At 40.0% G+C, this 20293-nt stretch overlaps 1 protein-coding gene across 16 annotated transcripts in view; it reads right to left on the bottom strand.

The window, feature by feature from the left end:
- The window catches only part of LOC133541212 (RNA binding protein fox-1 homolog 2-like), a 176455-nt gene that overhangs the window by 76090 nt on the left and 80072 nt on the right, over nucleotides 1–20293 (bottom strand). For all 16 annotated transcript variants that reach the window (XM_061884408.1, XM_061884419.1, XM_061884420.1 and 13 more), the window contains 2 exons: nucleotides 20133–20186; nucleotides 15950–16042 (listed from right to left, as the gene is read on the bottom strand). In XM_061884408.1, the coding sequence (XP_061740392.1) occupies nucleotides 15950–16042; nucleotides 20133–20186 (147 nt within the window). The remainder of the gene's footprint in view (nucleotides 1–15949; nucleotides 16043–20132; nucleotides 20187–20293) is intronic.

The raw sequence follows: 20293 nt of genomic DNA, 5'->3' as shown, positions 1-20293 counted from the left end.
CTTTTTCATGCACTCAGTGGATTGGAGTGCTGGAGTGTAGCTCATGTTGTGAATCTAAGTTGAAGTTTAGGAAGTTTATCTTCGACATTGACTGCAAAAAAAATTAAAATAGCGGTGAGGACTCTGAGATATGTATTCATGTCGTGAACATTTTCAAAAGATAAATGAAGATACCGTATTTCCTTGAATTGCCGCCGGGGCGCTAATTAATTTAAAACTTCTTCTCACTCCTGCGCTTACCAAAGGCATGCGGTAAAAGTAAGCATGCGCTAATTATTTTAAAACCTCTTCTCACTCCGGCACTTACCAAAGGCATGCAGTAAAAATTTGAGTGTGATGTAAGTGTGATGCATGAAAAGCACATTTAATTAAAAAAAACGTTATTATGGTCTTACCTTTACTTATAAATGAAATCCATGCCAGCTCCTTCTGATTAAAGCATCCATAACTTGTTTATAGAAGCTTTCCTTATCTTTCTTCCGTTTTAAAAGTCTCTCTGTCTCGATGGAGATCTTCCATTATTACCTCCTGCTTTGATTGAAAGTCCAGTTTAGAAAACTGCTATCAGACCGCTGCTATCAGTTAGCTTGCCTCCTCAAGTGCGGGCGACGACAGAATTTACCTCGAATAACTCCCCCTCCCGTTTTGCTCCGTGGGTGATCTATTTATCCTACCGCTGCCACCAGGAAGTGGAATTGTATAAATAATACACTGGGTATTTAGGACTAGAACATGCTTTATTTCAGCCCGGTTGTCTACATAGCCAGCATAGGAGTGTTACATTCTAAAAGGTCCGTCGTGCACAATTCACGTCACACATTGACACTTCTTCTGCAGCAGAGTAGTCGCAAGGATAACTAACACCCTCTACCACCAGGAGGCGGGAGTTATTTAATGACTCATATTTGACAGACGCAGCTAAGGTATTGTGACGGTCTCAAGCCGTTGTCTTGCGGGTTCCCAGGACCACCAAGGAAGGACATGGCTTGAGAAGTTTGACTTTGTTTATTTTTCAATAAAACCTCACTCCAGGTCGCTCTTCCTCGCCACTCGCTCGCTGGCGCCGCCTCCTGGCCGCCATCTTGTGCCGGGCTCCAGCGTGCCCTGCCTGTCTGTCGGACTGTCGGCTCCACCTCTCCGCAGGTATATTAATAAAACATAGCTGCTTACTGTTCTTTTTAGCATATTCAATAGCTTGCACCTTAAATCCTACTAAACAGCTCTTAATCTTCTTCCCTTTATGCGGTTTCAAATTACCGGTATTGAAATCAGCCTCCTCCATTTTGAAAATGATGACAGGGAAAGTGTCACTCGTGATGTCACGAGTTTGACTAAGCATGTGCTAATTATTCTGGGAAGCGAGTTTGACCTGGCAGTAATTCAAGGCAGGCGCATACCATATGCCGGGCGGCAATTCAAGGACATACGGTACTTTTGAAGAAGGTGGGAGGCTAAGAAGGCCTCCAGAATGAAACATGTTGCAGACAGACACAGGAGGAGTGATAAAAGTGAGCACTAAATACTAACTACATGTCACGTGGACCACAAGGAAGAGTTTTAAATGGAGATTAAACATGCTGAGCAAAACTCTGGAACAAACTGGACTTAACACAAACTATTCATGGATTGAAAGTGTTGGACCAACATCGGGTCTGCTTCAATTATACAGATGAGGCTCTTAAAGTTGTCTCATAGTGCTAACATGCTAACAATGTTGTCTATTACCATTGTTGCTATGTTGTCTTTTACCATTGTTGCTATCTTGTCTATTACCATTGTTGCTATGTTGTCTATTACCATTGTTGCTATGTTGTCTTTTACCATTGTTGCTATGTTGTCTATTACCATTGTTGCTATGTTGTCTATTACCATTGTTGCTATGTTGTCTATTACCACTGTTGCTATGTTGTCTATTACCATTGTTGCTATGTTGTCTATTATCATTGTTGCTATGTTGTCTTTTACCATTGTTGCTATGTTGTCTATTACCATTGTTGCTATGTTGTCTATTACCATTGTTGCTATGTTGTCTATTACCATTGTTGCTATGTTGTCTTTTACCATTGTTGCTATGTTGTCTTTTACCATTGTTGCTATGTTGTCTATTACCATTGTTGCTATGTTGTCTTTTACCATTGTTGCTCTGTTGTCTATTACCATTGTTGCTATGTTGTCTATTACCACTGTTGCTATGTTGTCTATTACCATTGTTGCTATGTTGTCTATTACCATTGTTGCTATGTTGTCTATTACCATTGTTGCTATGTTGTCTATTACCATTGTTGCTATGTTGTCTTTTACCATTGTTGCTATGTTGTCTTTTACCATTGTTGCTATGTTGTCTATTACCATTGTTGCTATGTTGTCTTTTACCATTGTTGCTCTGTTGTCTATTACCATTGTTGCTATGTTGTCTATTACCACTGTTGCTATGTTGTCTATTACCATTGTTGCTCTGTTGTCTATTACCATTGTTGCTATGTTGTCTATTACCATTGTTGCTATTTTGTCTATTACCATTGTTGCTATGTTGTCTTTTACCATTGTTGCTCTGTTGTCTATTACCATTGTTGCTATGTTGTCTATTACCACTGTTGCTATGTTGTCTATTACCATTGTTGCTATGTTGTCTATTACCATTGTTGCTATGTTGTCTATTACCATTGTTGCTATGTTGTCTATTACCATTGTTGCTATTTTGTCTATTACCATTGTTGCTATGTTGTCTATTACCATTGTTGCTATGTTGTCTATTACCATTGTTGCTATGTTGTCTATTACCATTGTTGCTATGTTGTCTATTACCATTATTGCTATGTTGTCTATTACCATTGTTGCTATGTTGTCTATTATCATTGTTGCTATGTTGTCTATTACCATTGTTGCTATGTTGTCTTTTACCATTGTTGCTATGTTGTCTTTTACCATTGTTGCTATGTTGTCTATTACCATTGTTGCTATGTTGTCTATTATCATTGTTGCTATGTTGTCTACTACCATTGTTGCTCTGTTGTCTATTACCATTGTTGCTATGTTGTCTATGTTGTCTATTACCACTGTTGCTATCTTGTATATTACCATTGTTGCTATGTTGTCTATTACCATTGTTGCTCTGTTGTCTATTACCATTGTTGCTATGTTGTCTATGTTGTCTATTACCATTGTTGCTATTTTGTCTATTACCACTGTTGCTATCTTGTATATTACCATTGTTGCTATGTTGTCCATTACCTTTGTTGCTATGTTGTCTATTACCGTTGTTGCTATGTTTTTATTACCAATGTTGGTAGTTGGCTATTACCATAGTTGCTATGTTGGCTATTAGCATTGTTGGTCTGTTGTCTATTACCACTGTTGGTATGTTGTCTATTACCATTGTTGCTATCTTGTCTATTACCATTGTTGCTATCTTGTCTATTACCATTGTTGCTATATTGTCTATTACCATTGTTGCTATCTTGTCTATTACCATTGTTGCTATGTTGTCTATTACCATTGTTGCTATGTTGTCTATTACCATTGTTGCTATGTTGTCTATTACCATTGTTGCTATGTTGTCTATTACCATTGTTGCTATCTTGTCTATTACCATTGTTGCTATGTTGTCTATTACCATTGTTGCTATGTTGTCTATTACCATTGTTGCTATGTTGTCTATTACCATTGTTGCTATGTTGTCTATTACCATTGTTGCTATGTTGTCTATTACCATTGTTGCTATGTTGTCTATTACCATTGTTGCTATGTTGTCTATTACCATTGTTGCTATGTTGTCTATTACCATTGTTGCTACGTTGTCTATTACCATTGTTGCTATGTTGTCTATTACCATTGTTGCTATGTTGTCTATTATCACTGTTGGTATGTTTACCAGCAATTTTCCAATGACAAAATAAGGTAAATCCAGAGCAGAAATGAAAGACATATACATGATGATTCAAATGGAGAAACAAACATCACTTTTACCTTTATTGAAGACTTTTGTTGGCTAAGACAGCGATGAGCGGAGAGGGAGGAGGGGAGGGCACTTTTCCCTTCAATTCAGTAGTGTTTCTCATCTTCTTTATCAAAATGCTGGAACTGTCTTTGGGCCCACGGTGCCTTAAATTGCAGCGGTACTAAATCAAAAGACACCGAGTCATGAACACATGCTTGCGGAGTGCTACGGACGACTTAGTTTCGCACACCATCATTTGGGCGGCCTTTTTTAATGATTGGCTTTGGTGTGGCAACACATGCAAGTGATTGTTTGTTGCTGGATGTTCATCAGGTTATACATCATAAAAGAAAAATGAAAGAAGTCTTGTGGATTGTAAACACTAACAAAGTGAACTACACACTAATACACGGGGTGTCAACAAAAACACAATATTATGTTATTGCAACTGCTTCTAATTAACATATTGCTGTTCAACCTGACTTTGGCAGCAACCAAATCCCGCCTGTTCTCTTCCAGGATTCACGGAAAATACTTTGATCACTCCAGCGGCTCCGGGAGCATACTTAGCCAAAGTAATGTGAAGTGAAGTGAATTATATTTATATAGCGCTTTTCTCAAGTGACTCAAAGCGCTTTACATAGTGAAACCCAATATCTAAATTACATTTAAACCAGTGTGGGTGGCACTGTGAGCAGGTGGGTAAAGTGTCTTGCCCAAGGACACAACGGCAGTAACTAGGATGGCACAAGCGGGAATCGAACCTGCAACCCTCAAGTTGCTGGCACGGCCACTCTATCAACCGAGCTATGCCGCAAGTTTCAATGTCATCCAAGGAATTGACTCAAAAAAACAGTCCAAGGTAAGTTAAGTAAGGCTCTACTATTCCAAAAAACACGCTCGCTTGATGCTAATGTACGTGGGCTTTGCTACTGGCATGCTAATGATTAGCATTAGCAATTTTACATGGCGATTGTAACAACTCCAAATGTGTTCATGAACATTACAACTAAGGTACATTTTGCAATCAAACAGCTACAGCGTAACAATACTTACAGTATTAACACTTTTTAGGGTCCAGCAAAAAAAAATGCACTATAAACTTGGGTAGTTCTAAGACCAATATTTTGGTACCGGTACCAAAATGTGTTTCGATACTTTTCTAAATAAAGAGGGCCAAAAAAAATGGCATTATTGCTTTTAATTGAACAAAAACAAATAACATGTTTCATGATAATACAAGCTTGTTTTATTATTTACATATTATTCAAAGCACTCTTCCTGAGGGTGTTTCAGTGTTATAACTTCACCTTTATCTTGACTTTTTACACCAAAACGCGTCCGTTCTCCCTTTTCTGTCTACACACTGTGTCTGCTTGTAAGTACTCTGTATGTGTGCGCTGCCCAACATGCTCCTCCGATCATAAAACCCGCAATGTCACCACGTTGGGGCGGGAGACCAGTACTTGATAGAGGCGGTATAGTTCTGAATATGATTAATTAGTATTGCAGGGTTTCCAGGAGGCCGCCTTAACAACAAAGTGCCACCGCCTAAACTAAAGTCTAAAAAAATAAATAAATGAATAAATAAATATATATATACATATATTCATTTATTTTTTTTACTTTATTCTTATTTTTTTTCCTGTCCAGCTTCTTAGGGTCAGCATGTGGCCCCACATTTAACTGTTTTTTTCAAACGCTTATTGCAAACGCTTATTTACAGTAAATCATTCATTTGACTGAGTCAAATTAATTGTCCTAGTAAGTCAATAATTACCAAGTCAAAATAATGACATACTTAGTATTTCAGGTAACTGGGAGTGTTTTGTGCTTTGATTTTACTTTACGGAAAAAATATCGAGATATATATCGTATATCGCCATTCAGCATACGGAGCGGAAGACACATTCAAAAATTGTAGCCTTCTTCATGCGACGAAGCCGGCCTACTTCGCGACAGTCTGGCCAAATTACACTGTTCCTTACACCCACCCAGCCCAGAGACACCACCTTAACTGACAAATATTCTGGGGAAAACAGTGTTTTGCCGTACACCGTAGAATTCTATACTGTAGAGCAGTGGTTCTCAAAAGTGGGTAATTGAAGGTACGCTAAGGGGTACGTGAGATTTTTAAAAAATATTCTAAAAATAGCAACAATTCAAAAATCCTATATTGAATAATACTTCAACAAAATATGAAATAAAATTCATAAACTGTGAAAAGAAATGCAACAATGCTAATTTTTTTGTGGACATGTTCCATAAATATTGATGTTAAAGATTTATTTTTTTGTGAAAAAATGTTTAGAATGAAGTTGATGAATCCAGTTGGATCTCTATTACAATCCCCCAAAAGGGCACTCTAAGTTGATGATTACTTCTATGTGTAGAAATCTTCATTTATCATTGAATCACTTGTTTATTTTTCAACGAGTTTTTAGTTTTTTTATATCTTTATTTCCAAATACCGTATTTTTCGGAGTATAAGTCGCACCTGCCGAAAATGCATAATAAAGAAGGAAAAAAAACATAAGTCGCACTGGCGTATAAGTCCCATTTTTGGGGGAAATTTATTTGATAAAATCCAACAGCAAGAATAGACATTTGAAAGGCAATTTAAAATAAATCAAGACTAGTGAACAACAGGCTGAATAAGTGTAGGTTATATGAGGCATAAATAAGCAACTGCTATGTTAACCTAACATATTATGCTAAGAGTCATTCAAATAACTATAACATATAGAACATGCTATACCTTTACCAAACTATCTCTCACTCCTAATCCATAAATCCCATGAAATCTTATACGACTTGTCTCTTACGTGAATGAGGTAAATAATATTATTTGATATTTTACGGTAATGTGTTAATCATTTCACACATAAGTCGCACCCCTGGCCAAACTATGAAGAAGAAAAAAACTGCGACTTATAGTCCAAAAAATACGGTAGTTCAAGAAAGACCACTACAAATGAGCAATATTTTGCACTGTTATACAATTTAATAAATCAGAAACTGATGATGTAATGCTGTGTTTTATTTCTTTATCTCTTTTTTTCAACCAAAAATGCTTTGCTCTGATTAAGGGGTACTTGAATTAAACAAATCTCCCGTCCAAAGGCAAAACCCAGTAACTCAACTGTGGTCAAAACTGAGCTGATAATAATTTTGGAGTTCCTAGGTGATATGCTTTACATTAGTGTATGCGATATTGTGATTTGTTCCGTAAGTAAGCTGTTACGCGCATGGCAGGCCCTAGCAACTACCACATTACCGCGTGGATACAACAGAAAAACCTAGTATCTCAAGGGACCAATCGGAGCTTCTTTGTCAGTCGCCTTATTGTCTTTAATGAGACATTTGCACGAATGGGGGCCGACGGTCAACCTGATTATGTGATATATATTTGGGGGCGGCTTGGTGTAGTGGGTAGCGCGGCCGTGCCAGAAACCTGAGGGTTGCAGGTTCGCTTCCCACCGATTGATATCCAAATCGCTGCCGTTGTGTCCTTGGGCAGGACACTTTACCCTTGCCCCCGGTGCCGCTCACACTGGTGAATGAATGATGAATGAATGATTGGTGGTGGTCGGAGGGGCCGTAAGCGCAAACTGGCAGCCACGCTTCCGTCAGTCTACCCCAGGGCAGCTGTGGCTACTGATGTAGCTTACCACCACCAGGTGTGAATGAATGATGGCTTCCCACTTCTCTGTGAGCGCGTTGAGTATCTAACAATAGAAAAGCGTGATATAAATCTAATCCATTATTATTATTATTATTATATTACGGCAGGAGGGGATATTTGGAAGATTGGCCCAGGACGTTGCAAGCACCTTCATTAAATGTATTGTTCTTGATTCTTCCCCTTGCATACTCTTTTGGGCAGATAACTGTGGAGGTCAAAATAAAAACTGGACACAGTTTTCGGGTTCGGTCCTTGGCCCTGCACTCTTCAGCATCTACATGCTGCCGCTAGGTGACATCATACGCAAATACGGTGTTAGCTTTCACTGCTATGCTGATGACACCCAACTCTACATGCCCCTAAAGCTGACCAACACGCCGGATTGTAGTCAGCTGGAGGCGTGTCTTAATGAAATTAAACAATGGATGTCCGCTAACTTTTTGCAACTCAACGCCAAAAAAACGGAAATGCTGATTATCGGTCCTGCTAGACACCGACCTCTATTTAATAATACAACTTTAACATTTGACAACCAAATAATAAAACAAGGTGACTCGGTAAAGAATCTGGGTATTATCTTCGACCCAACTCTCTCCTTTGAGGCACACATTAAAAGCGTTACTAAAACAGCCTTCTTTCATCGCCGTAATATCGCTAAAATTCGCTCCATTTGGTCCACTAAAGACGCCGAGATCATTATCCATGCGTTTGTTACGTCTCGTCTCGATTACTGTAACGTATTATTTTCAGGTCTCCCCATGTCTAGCATTAAAAGATTACAGTTGGTACAAAATGCGGCTGCTAGACTTTTGACAAGAACAAGAAAGGGTCCGGTCCGATGACCATGGATGAAGTACTGGCTGTCCAGAGTCGAGACCCAGGATGGACCGCTCGCCTGTATCGGTTGGGAACATCTCTACGCTGCTGATCCGACTCCGCTTGGGATGGTTTCCTGTGGACGGGACTCTCGCTGCTGTCTTGGATCCGCTTTGAACTGAACTCTCGCGGCTGTGTTGGAGCCACTATGGATTGAACTTTCACAGTATCATGTTAGACCCGCTCGACATCCATTGCTTTCGGTCCCCTAGAGGGGATGTCGTAGTCGTAATGGTTTGTACAGTCCTTTGAGACATTTGTGATTTAGGGCTATATAAATAAACATTGATTGACACTGTACACGGCTTTTAGCCAATGTGCAAACGCAGAATGGGGCCCACCCGTGATGGTGATAAAATATCTGGAGAAAGGGCACACGTTCATGAGAGCAGATTCAATCGGCAAGAAAATGAAAGCTCAAGACAACGTCTATACGTTTGATGACTTTGTAGATCTTTGTAAGACAGCATCAAGATAGATTGCTTTTCCTTTGTTTTCTCAAAATCAGCTAGAAGTGAGTTACTAGGTTTTGCCTTTGGACGGGGGAAATGTTCACAAGGGGTACATCACTGAAAAAAGGTTGAGAACCACTGCTGTAGAGAGTTTACTCAAGTCACCCACGTAACTTTTGGGATTGTTGAGAGTTCTGGTCGGGCGGGTTTTCACACGGAACACGTTTCCGGTGTTGTGTGTTAAAAACAAACAAAGCTGCAATATTTCACTCAAAAACATCAGAATTTAGATTTTGACGTGCTTAAAAAACATTTAAAAGACATGAATGGATTCATGACTATAAAGCCGTCGGGTTTTACCGTGTTTTTGTTGACACCCGTGACGGAGTTAAGAGAGGAAATCAGCTGGAGTCGGGACTGTTGTACAGGAAGGTGACTTCTTCAGAGTGCAGAGTTTATGGCGGGCATAAAAGAAGTGGAGTGGAACAATAATCCTCAGTCTACATTCATGCATGCTGTGGTTAGGAGGTAGCATGTACCAACAAGTCAGCGGTGGTGTTGACTAGTAGCTAAACATCTACTCAGCCGGACTGCAATGACCAGACAATGGCTGTGACCGTCCCGGGTGCAACATTCCATGCTAACCAAAAAAAAGCCCATCACCAAAACCCGCTGGAGGACAGACATGCAAGGAGAGAACTCCGACACTGCGCCAGCCTCACACTGGCCATACACACTAGTTCCACCACTCATCATGCAGTTAGGCTACATGGACTTACTCATGCCGGTGGAGAGCAGTGAGCCACTACTTATGTCAACAGTGCACCTGTATTGCAGAGTTTGTGAACTCTTCTACATGGCTGAGTTCAGCAAACTCTGGAATAACACAAGCAATCAAAAGGAAAGGTTTACAACAGCAACACCCGCAAAAGAGGAGAACTTCCAGACAGCGCCGTCTCATACAGAAGTGTCCAGCCTTTTGTCCGTACAAGAGTGTGGAAACACACAACAGAACCCCCAAGACCAGCCTTTTGTTTCTTCAAGCCCATGCACTATAGACACACACACACACACACTTCTCCATGACGCACCACCACTACTACACTCCAGTACAACAGTGCATGCAGCAAACTACGCTGGGATTGGTCGCCACTGGCATGCATGAGTCGGGTAGAGACACCACCGGCTGAAAGCAATGCAAGGACAAGTCAGTTCAAGTGACTCGCTCAGGATCTGCTCAGCTTGCTGATTGACTGAAGGCGGAGCGGGTGGAGGATGTACCGGTGATGCAGGCAGCGCTCTTCTTCACACACACACACACACACACACACACACACACACACACACACACACACAAGAAAAGGGGGGGGAAAGCCAGCATTGTCCACCATGCAAAAACTACACACACACGCACGCACGCACACAGAATCAACAATCAGCCCATGCACAGCTCTGGTCCTAGGTTGACCTGGGTCTACAGGTCCAATCAGATAAGGCTGCTTACGCCAGCACATGCTTCAGTTCCAAATAAAAACACACTTCTGGAGAATCACAAAAAGGATAAGAATTAGGCCTGGGCTGATACATTTTGCTCGACGATGTATTGACCTACAAATGAATAAATAAAGGATATGATTGCCATTGTTTTTATGGGACACAATAACCATTGATGTAAAAATAATAATAATAATACATGTATGTCCTTTCAAATACATCCATTTTCTACCAGTTATTCCCTTCGAGGTTGCGGGGCGCGCTGGAGCCGTGATTGCAAGCTAGAGCTCTTGAACGTCAACGGATCGATACAAATAGGCTGTAACGATACTACAGTTATAAGATTGATATTTTTTATTATCAGAAAATACATTTTGGTCATTGGTTATTGTTTACAAAACATTTGGAAAAAAAGAGCCAATAGATGTATTTGCTTTTGTTTAGTTATTTTGCCCTATAGACTTAATTATCCATTTTGTATCTCAATCAATCAATCAAAGGTTATTTATATAGGCCTTAATCGCAAATGTCGCAAATGCACAATAAACTGGTATTTTTCATTGGTTTTTCGACATTGTAATTGGAGTGAAAATGTCAAATAAGACGATAAAATGTACTTTTTCCTTGCACTTACATAAAATGATAACCAAAAGCAATGAAATCTATACGCTATCATAACAATAAATAAAATAGCTATATCAACAAAGTTGCACTTCAATATTGAACATGCAGGCAGAGGTGGAAGTGTTTTTTTCTTATCTTCTATTATTTTTGGACTCCCTTAGTTCCTGTTTTGTGCACCTCTGGATTTGTTTTGGTTTCTAAGGGGATTAATTAAGTTCACCTGCCTGTGGTTAGTGCCGGCGCACTCACCTGCAGTCTACCACTAATCAGCGAGCTATTTATTCACCTTTCTCGCCACGCTCAGTCTGGCTTCGTTGTTTGCTTCATGCAACTGTCACGTTTGGATAGTCCTGGTTCTTGTTTCTATGTTTCCTGTGCTAAGTTTTTGCCTCAGTTTCGTTTTTGCTTGGTTTTGTCCGGAGTCGTCCGTTTGCATCCCGGGGGAACAAACCTGGCAGCGAGCTGCAACCCCGCCATAACAAAAGTAACAATAGAAATACTACACTTTAAAGAGACCTGGGCAAAATAGGGCCCGCGGGCCACATGTGGCCCGTTATGACTTTCAATGCGCCCGGCCGGACTCTGTACATCATAATAGACCTTTGACACCAAAAGTGTATTTGCCATTATGATGTGCAGTGCTGTTTTTAAATGACCAAAAGTCTTGAACTAAAAACATTATTTTAATGGTTGAAATCTGCACTTTTGAGTGTTATAGGAGTTATTGCGGTAATCTAGGTCACAGCAGCTCAGACCAGAAACAAAGCAGAGTGGGCGGGGTTTGTTCAGAGAGCAGCCGGCCCAAAACGCTTGTGTCAGAAACAAATGTGGAAGCAGATTTTTACAACTAATTTATGGATAAAAGTGATTATACATCACATTGTAGGTGTTTATTAAACTTTGCATTCATATTTTGCGGTTGATACATTTTTGTTGTGTTCTGCTTGGTTGTAAAAGATACACAACTATGGAGGAGCTGGTCTGAGAAGTAAAAGATGTTAATATTCAATGTTTTATCGATCATAGTTAATTCTGTAAATCTCACTGTCTTTATTTTCATGTACGTTTTGGGTGTCCCATTCAGTAAAAACTGTAAAATTCCATTCTGTTTTTTTTTTAGGTGTTCTGTCATAACTTTTTTAGAACTATAAGGGAAATTGTGACTTTGTTATTAGTGGTGCTGGACAAAACACACTGATTGTAAAACACATTTTTACAGCTAAATGTTTGTAAACCATTTATACACACATTTTCTTCTCAATGTGGCTCCCGAGTCAAAGTATTTGCCCAGCTGTGATTTAAACACAAGTATTAACAGCTCAGATGCAAAAGTAAAAGAAGTATGGCAGATTCTGAGCGAGGAACACCGACATGACAGCACTTTTTTAAAAATGCTACTTTTATAACAGTATTAAACGGCAGCAGGTCTGTGAGCGCACACTATTTTGTTTACACCGACCTGGCTTGTTCACCAAATGCCAAGTCTTTGCACATTCGGCAAAAAGACTCATCTTGCTCCAAAGGTTTAAACTGAAATGTTGCCACATTATGGCGTTTGGTTTTGTAATCATTTTTGTCCATTTAAGCTGCTACATGTTAACTCCTTGCTCTGTGTGATGCCAGCGTTGCCGCACAAAGAGTCACAAACACTCTAACCACTAAGCCACCTACTCAGTGGCCTAGAGGTTAGAGTGTCCGCCCTGAGATGGGTAGGTTGTGAGTTCAAACCCCGGCCGAGTCATACCAAAGACTATAAAAATGGGAGCCATTACCTCCCTGCTTGGCACTCAGCATCAAGGCTTGGAATTGGGGGTTAAATCACTAAAAATGATTCCCAGTTGCAGCCACCGCTGCTGCTCACTGCTCCCCTCACCTCCCAGGGGGTGAACAAAGGATGGGTGAAATGCAGAGGACAACTTTCACCACACCAAGTGTGTGTGTGACTATCATTGCTATTTTAACTTTAACTTAATGAGGACAAGATAATTCACCCCCTACTTTTCATTCCGCTATGGTACGTTGTAGGGTTGTCACCTTACTAATATGTTGGCACGCGTACCAAATGTATTTTGATACTTTTCTAAATAAAGTGGACCACAAAAAATGTAATTCTTGTATTTATTTTAACAAAAAATAAGGTACATGAAACATATGTTTATTATTGTAATGTAATCCTTAAAGGCCTACTGAAATGAGATTTTCTAATTCAAACGGGGATAGCAGGTCCATTCTATGTGTCATACTTGATCATTTCGCGATATTGCCATATTTTTGCTGAAAGGATTTAGTAGAGAACATCCACGATAACGTTTGCAACAGTCGGTGCTAAGAAAAAAAGCCCTGCCTCTACCGGAAGTCGCAGACGATGACGTCACAAAGGTGAGGGCTCCTCACATCCTCACATTGTTTATAATTATGGCCGCCAGCAGCGAGAGCTATTTGGACAGAGAAAACGACAATTTCCCCATTAATTTGAGCTAGGATGAAAGAATCGTGTTTTAGGACATTGATAGCGACGGACTAGGAAAAAAAAAAAAAACGAGTTAAAAAAAAAAAATGCCATTGCATTGGGAAGCATTCCGATGTCTTTAAACAGATTTACTAGGATAATTCTGGAAATCCCTTATATTTCTATTGTGTTGCTAGTGTTTTAGTGGGTTTTATATTACCTGATAGTCGGAGAAGTGTGTCCACTAGTGTCTTGACGCGCAGTGTCTCTGAGGGAAGTCACGAAGCTGCAGCAGGACGGAAGCTCAGCTGATCCCCGGTAAGAAGCGACTTTTAACCGCGATTTTCTCACCGAAACCTGCTGGTTGACATTTGGTCTGGATTCATGTCTGCTTGACCGCGCTCTGATCCATAGTAAATTTTCACCTCCGGGAATTTTAAACAAGGAATCACCGTGTGTTTGTGTGGCTAAAGGCTAAAGCTTCCCAACTCCATCTTTCTACATTATTAATTGAACAAATTGCAAAAGATTCAGCAACACAGATGTCCAAAATACTGTGTAATTAAGCGGTTAAAGCAGACGACTTTTAGCTGAGTGTGTGCTTAGTGCTCATACTTCCTGAAACCCTGTGACGTCTTGCGTACACGTCATCATTACACGACGTTTCGAAGACAAAACGTTGTAATTTAGTAAACTAAAAAGGCCGATTGGCATGTGTTGCAATGTTAATATTTCATCATTGATGTATAAACTATCAGACTGCGTGGTGGCTAGTAGTGGCTTTCAGTAGGCCTTTAAATAAAATGTTGAACATACTAGACAACTTGTATTTTAATAGTAAGTAAACAAACAAAGACTCCTAATTAGTCTGCAGTAACATATTGTGTCATTTATTTCATTACAAGGGACAAACTGTAAAAAAAATATGAATCTATTTGTTCATTTACTGTTAATGTCTGAGGGGGGCAAACTGCCACTTTTCAGAGGCGGTATAGTACTGAATTTGACTCATTAGACTTACACTTCCTTTTTATTGTCATTCAAATGTGAACTTTACAGTACAGATAAGAACAACATTGTGTTGCATTAGCTCATGGTAGTGCAGGATAAAAAAAACCAATAAGGTGCAGATATAAATCAATAGATGACTGTACTGATAAATATATTGCACTTTTGCAAATGCATCCAGGTTTATGGATGTATGTTACATTGTCTTTATATTCCAGCCACTTCATCCATTTTTGGGTGGAATTGAGGGGATTATTTTAACCTCTTAAGGCCCAAACTGTTTTTTTACATGTGTTCTTTTTATTTCTCTTTGCTATTTGGGCTTATTTGACCCTAATTAGAATAAAAACTAAGAATCATCTTTTGATATGATGTACTTAGTCCATAAGTAGACAAACGTGTACTTCATGTTTAGTAACATGCTAATTCTTACTTTTAGACTTTTTTTCCCCCAAATTCCATGGTATGTTATACTCTTCTGACACCACCAGATGGCAGTATAAGTGTCCGCATAAGCGGCCATAATTCAGTAGTGTACACAATTTTGGAAATAAGAGCTAAAAGGTGCTGTACACGCATGTGGCCACCAGGCCTGAGAGGAAGAAACTGTTACAGAACTTGGAGGTTCTGCTACGGCGGTTGTGGAACCTCTTTCTAGAGTCCAGCAGTGAAAAATGAGTATGGCGGTACTATAGGAGTTGCCCACATTATGCGGTCCTCTCCAAGGTTTCTCATAGTCATTGTCACCGACGTTCCACTGGGGTGAGTTTTTCCTTGCCCTTATGTGGGCTCTGTACCATGGATGTCGTTGTGGCTTGTGCAGCCCTTTGAGACACTTGTTATTTAGGGCTATTTAAATGAACATTGATTGATTGATTGATATACTAGTACCGGTATCGCGTACAAGCCTAGTACAGATGCGTGTGGCTGCGACTGCTCTTGAAGCCGGTGGTTTATCGACGCTGGAAAACATACTAACTGGAATTCCCATGGATGGGTGAATGTAAAGAGGAATATCGGCCCAGGCCTAGTGAGACTGAGGACATGCTGTGATTCCTAGCATGCTGCCGTCGCACCAGGAGCCAGCAGCTCGTCCGAAGACGCTACACTCGGGGAGAGCGATCTACCATGCACTATCCCTGCGCCGCATTCACAAAGACATCCTTCCAGGCTGGATCCATGTGGCCACGCCAACAAAGCAGAAGAGGGAAGAGTTTCAAAGAGGGGGAAAAAAAAACTGCTGCAGAGGAAAAGTACCCCAGCATGCCTTTTGTCACGTGTTCTTGCACCCCCAATCATTCTCACCACAAAAGAAGGAAACGTACTTAGAGACATTACAGAGAACCAGGCAGTGGGATACTAATGGAGGTCCTGCAGAGTGAAGATGGCAGCAGAGTGCAGAGTGGACACAGACAGGAAATTACCTCAATCTTACGACCTTCCACCAGAGTGCCGTGGAGCTTTTCCCTGGCTCTCTCTGCCTCCGCGCTGGTCTCAAACGTCACAAAGCCAAAACCCTGCGGCACACGACACGGGTCAGGGGTCAGGGGGGTGTGGCCCACGTGCACCCGCAGACCTGTCACTGTTTAAAGCAGGGATGGCCACACTTTGTCTACTTCTTGTCATGTTCTCTGGTCTGGATTCTGTTTAGTTATGTTCTGTTTTGTTTTTGACTCCATTAGTTCCTGTTTTTGCACACCCTGGTTTGTTTTAGTTTCCATGACAACCATTAGTTCCACCTGCCTCATTTGTTTGAACTCATGCACCTGTTGTTAAAGGGGAACATTATCACCAAACCTATGCAAGCGTCAATATATACCTTGATGTTGCAGAAAAAAGACCATGTATTTTTTTAACCGATTACCGAACTCTAAATGGGTGAATTCTGGCGAATTAAATTTACGTCACCAAGGTAAATTCACGTTACCTCGGTGACGTCAGAACGTGACGTCACCGAGGTAACAAACCTCCCATTTTCATTTTCACATTACAAACACCGGGTCTCAGCTCTGTTGTTTTCCGTTTTTTCGACTATTTTTTGGAACCTTGGAGACATCATGCCTCGTCGGTGTGTTGTCGGAGGGTGTAACAACACTAACAGGGAGGGATTCAAGTTGCACCACTGGCAAAAAATCTGCCGCCAGACCACCATTGAATGTACCAAAGTGTCTGCCGGCGATGCTAAGACAGACATGGCACAGAGATGTATGGATAACCTGCAGATGCATTTGCAACGATTAAGTCAACGAAATCACAAAGGTGAGTTTTGTTTATGTTGTTTACTTATGTGCTAATCAGACATATTTGGTCGCAGCATGACTGCCAGCTATCGATGCTAACATGCTATTTACGCTAGCTGTATGTACATTTGAAACTAGATACCCACATTTAATGCGAAACAAACACTTACTAATCGACGGATTTAAGTTGCTCCAGTGTCACAAGACGCGAAAGTCCTGATCGTTTGGTCCGCACATTTTACCGGCGATGATAATAAGGCAGCCATGCTATGGGCCACTTCATTAGGTACACCAATGCTATGGCCGAATAGCGTCAAAAGCTAATTCGCTCAATAGCTTCAGTTTCTTCTTCAATTTGGTTTTCGCTATCTGCCTCCATACTCCGACCATCTGTTTCAATACATGCGTAATCTGTTGAATCGCTTAAACCGCTGAAATCCGAATCTGAATCCGAGCTAATGTCGCTATATCTTGCTGTGGTAACTGACATGTTGTTTGTATTGGCAGCACTGTATGACGTCACGGGGAAATGGACAATCGCATCGCAAATAGCGAAAATCAAGAACTTAAAAGCTTTTTTAGGGATATTCCGGGAGGTGTCAAATTTTGAAAAAAACTTCGAAAAATAAAAAAAAGCCACTGGGAACTGATTTTTATTGTTTTTAACCCTTTTGAAATTGTGATAATGTTCCCTTTTAATCATGTCACTATTATTTAAGCCTGTAGTTGCCAGGTAGTCGACCTGGCAACATTCCTCTAATGACATCATTCATCTCTTGCTCTGTCCATGTTGGATCTCCTGTGTTCATTCGGTCCATGCCATAGTTCTCACCGTAAGTGTTATCGTTTTTATGTCCACAGTTAAGTGAGTTTTTTAGTTCATGTTTCATGTCCTAAGTTGTTTTTTCCACCGCCTTGTGCGCGCCTTTTGTTTGTAGCTTTTGAGTTAAAATTAAAATCATGTCACGTTCAGTCAAGTGGATTTGCACCCCGGGAGAACATTCTTGCAGTTAAGCTGCTCCAAAGTCATAGTCATGACACTTCTCAACTGACCAAGTGAGGAATCGTTCATAAAAAAACATTTATTTGGATTTATTTATGAAATACCATGTTATATGATAACACAAGCTTGTTTAACATTCCTTTCTTTCATGAAGACAAGAATATAAGTTGGTGTATTGTAGTGTTGTCCCGATACCAATAGTATGGTACCAGTATCGGTACTTTGATACTTTTCTAAATAAAGGGGAACACAAAATATGTCATTATTGTCTTTATTTGAACAAAAAGTCTTAGGGTACATGAAACATGTTTATTATTGTTATTTAGTCCTTAAATAAAATGTTGAACATACTAGACAACTTGTCTTTTAGTAGTAAGTAAACAAACAAAGACTCCTAATTAGTCTGCAGTAACATATTGTGTCATTTATACATCTATTATTTTGTACACATTATGAGGGACAAACTGTAAAAATTTATTATTAATCCGCTTGTTCATTTACTGTTAATATCTGCTTATTTTGTCGTTTAACATGTTCTATCTACACTTCTGTTCAAATGTAATAATCACTTATTCTTCTCTTTGATACTTGACATCAGTTTTGGATGATACCACACATTTAGGTATCAATCCAATACCAAGTAGTTACAGCATCATACATTGGTCATATTCAAAGTCCTCATGTGTCCAATGAAGTATTTACTGACTTTATAAACATGAACATAAAGGAAAAAAGATTTTGTGATGAAAATAAATATCGATGTAATCATAGTAGTATTGACCAGATACGCTATTGTACTTGGTATCATTACAGTGGATGTCAGCTATTGTATCCTCCTACAGTGTGGAGTGAAGCATGTTTAGCTATTCCTCGTCCTCCAGTGATAATGGTACATGTAATAAACTTACTTTATTTGTCGCCATGGAGACCAGGATTAGTGATTTAGAAGGAGCTAAAACACTGTGGATTTGTCCAATTACTGTTAATATCTGCTTATTTTCTGTTTGAACATGTTCTATCTACACTTTTGTTAAAATGTAATCATCACTTATTCTGCTCTTCTTTGATACATTACATTAGTTTTGGATGATACCACACATTTCGGTATCGATCCGATACCAAGTAGTTACAGGATCATACATCGGTCATATTAAAAGTCCTCATGTGTCCAGGGACGCATTTCAAAAAGGGAAAAAGATTTTGGGATGCTAAAAAATATCGATGTAATCATGGTAGTATCGACTAGATACACTCCTGTACTTGGTATCATTACAGTGGATGTCAGGTGTAGATCCACCCATGGCATTTGTTTACATTGTGACGCCGGTGAGCTATTGTATCCTCATAGTGAAGCATGTTTAGCTATTCCTCGTCCTCCAGTGACAATGCTACATGTAAGAAACTTACTTTATTCATCGCCATGGAGACCAGGATTAGTGATTTAGGAGTGGATAAAACACTGTGGATGGACGTTAGCTGATAGCTGGCTAGTCATGTCTGGAAGCAGCTCTTCCTGAGGGTGTTTCATTGTTATAACTTCACCTTTATCTTGACTTTTTACACCAAAATGCGTCCATTCTCCCTTTTCTGTCTACACACTGTGTCTGCTTGTAAGTACTCTGTGTGTGTGCGCTGCCCAACATGCTCCTGCTCCTAAAAGCAGCAATGTCACCACGTGACAACATGCGTCATTCCCATTATAAATAAATAAATATGGGGAAGGGGTATTTGTCAAACAGTGTATAGTACCGTTTTTGATTCATTAGTACCACGATAATGTACTAGTAGCAGTATACTGTACAACCTTAGTTTATTAGCTGATTGTGATGACTTGCATTGATTGGAATCAGACAGTAGTGATGACAACCTCCACATTTTCAAATTGAGGAGACAAAAAGTCCTCCTTTCTTTTCGCCATCTTATTTGACCAGCTTCCATACTCCTTTTCACAAGAAATAGATTGGTGGCAAACACCGTAGTTTGCTAGCTTGTGAGCGCTAGCGTTCTAAATCTCATATTTTGTCGGCGCTGGTAGGATAGAGCAGGGCTTTTATTGTGAAGACAAGAAATACGTCGTCACTCTTTAGAGTTTTGACGGCAGGTACGGTTGAAATAAAAAGTATTTCTGGCCTTCCTGTCGGTTGTTTTTTCTCAATAATGATCTGACCCTCAGCTGCCGTGAATGTCAATCAAGTGACCACAGTCACGTCTCGGTGAAGATTGATGAGTTTTAGGTCTATTTTTTGACCCTCCGCCGTCCACCGAATGGCCACCCCTGCTGTAAATGCATTCAAAGCCTTTCTTTCTGAAAAAGTTTAGAGGAAAATAAACATTGCGGTGTGGAGAGCAGGTGGGTTGACTTACCTTTGATCCCCTCTCATTGAAAATAATTTCTACATCCAGAATCTTGCCATATTGCTGCAAAGTAAGCAAAGACAACAACAACGAGTGAGGTGTAGTTTATAACGTCCTCACACAAGGGGTCAGTATTGTACAACATGCACAGGGAAAATACCACACATTTC

This window comes from Nerophis ophidion, linkage group LG23 (genome assembly GCF_033978795.1).
Source record: "Nerophis ophidion isolate RoL-2023_Sa linkage group LG23, RoL_Noph_v1.0, whole genome shotgun sequence".
NCBI classification, from domain to species: Eukaryota; Metazoa; Chordata; class Actinopteri; order Syngnathiformes; family Syngnathidae; genus Nerophis; species Nerophis ophidion.
This window is presented reverse-complemented; position numbering and strand designations above follow the sequence as displayed.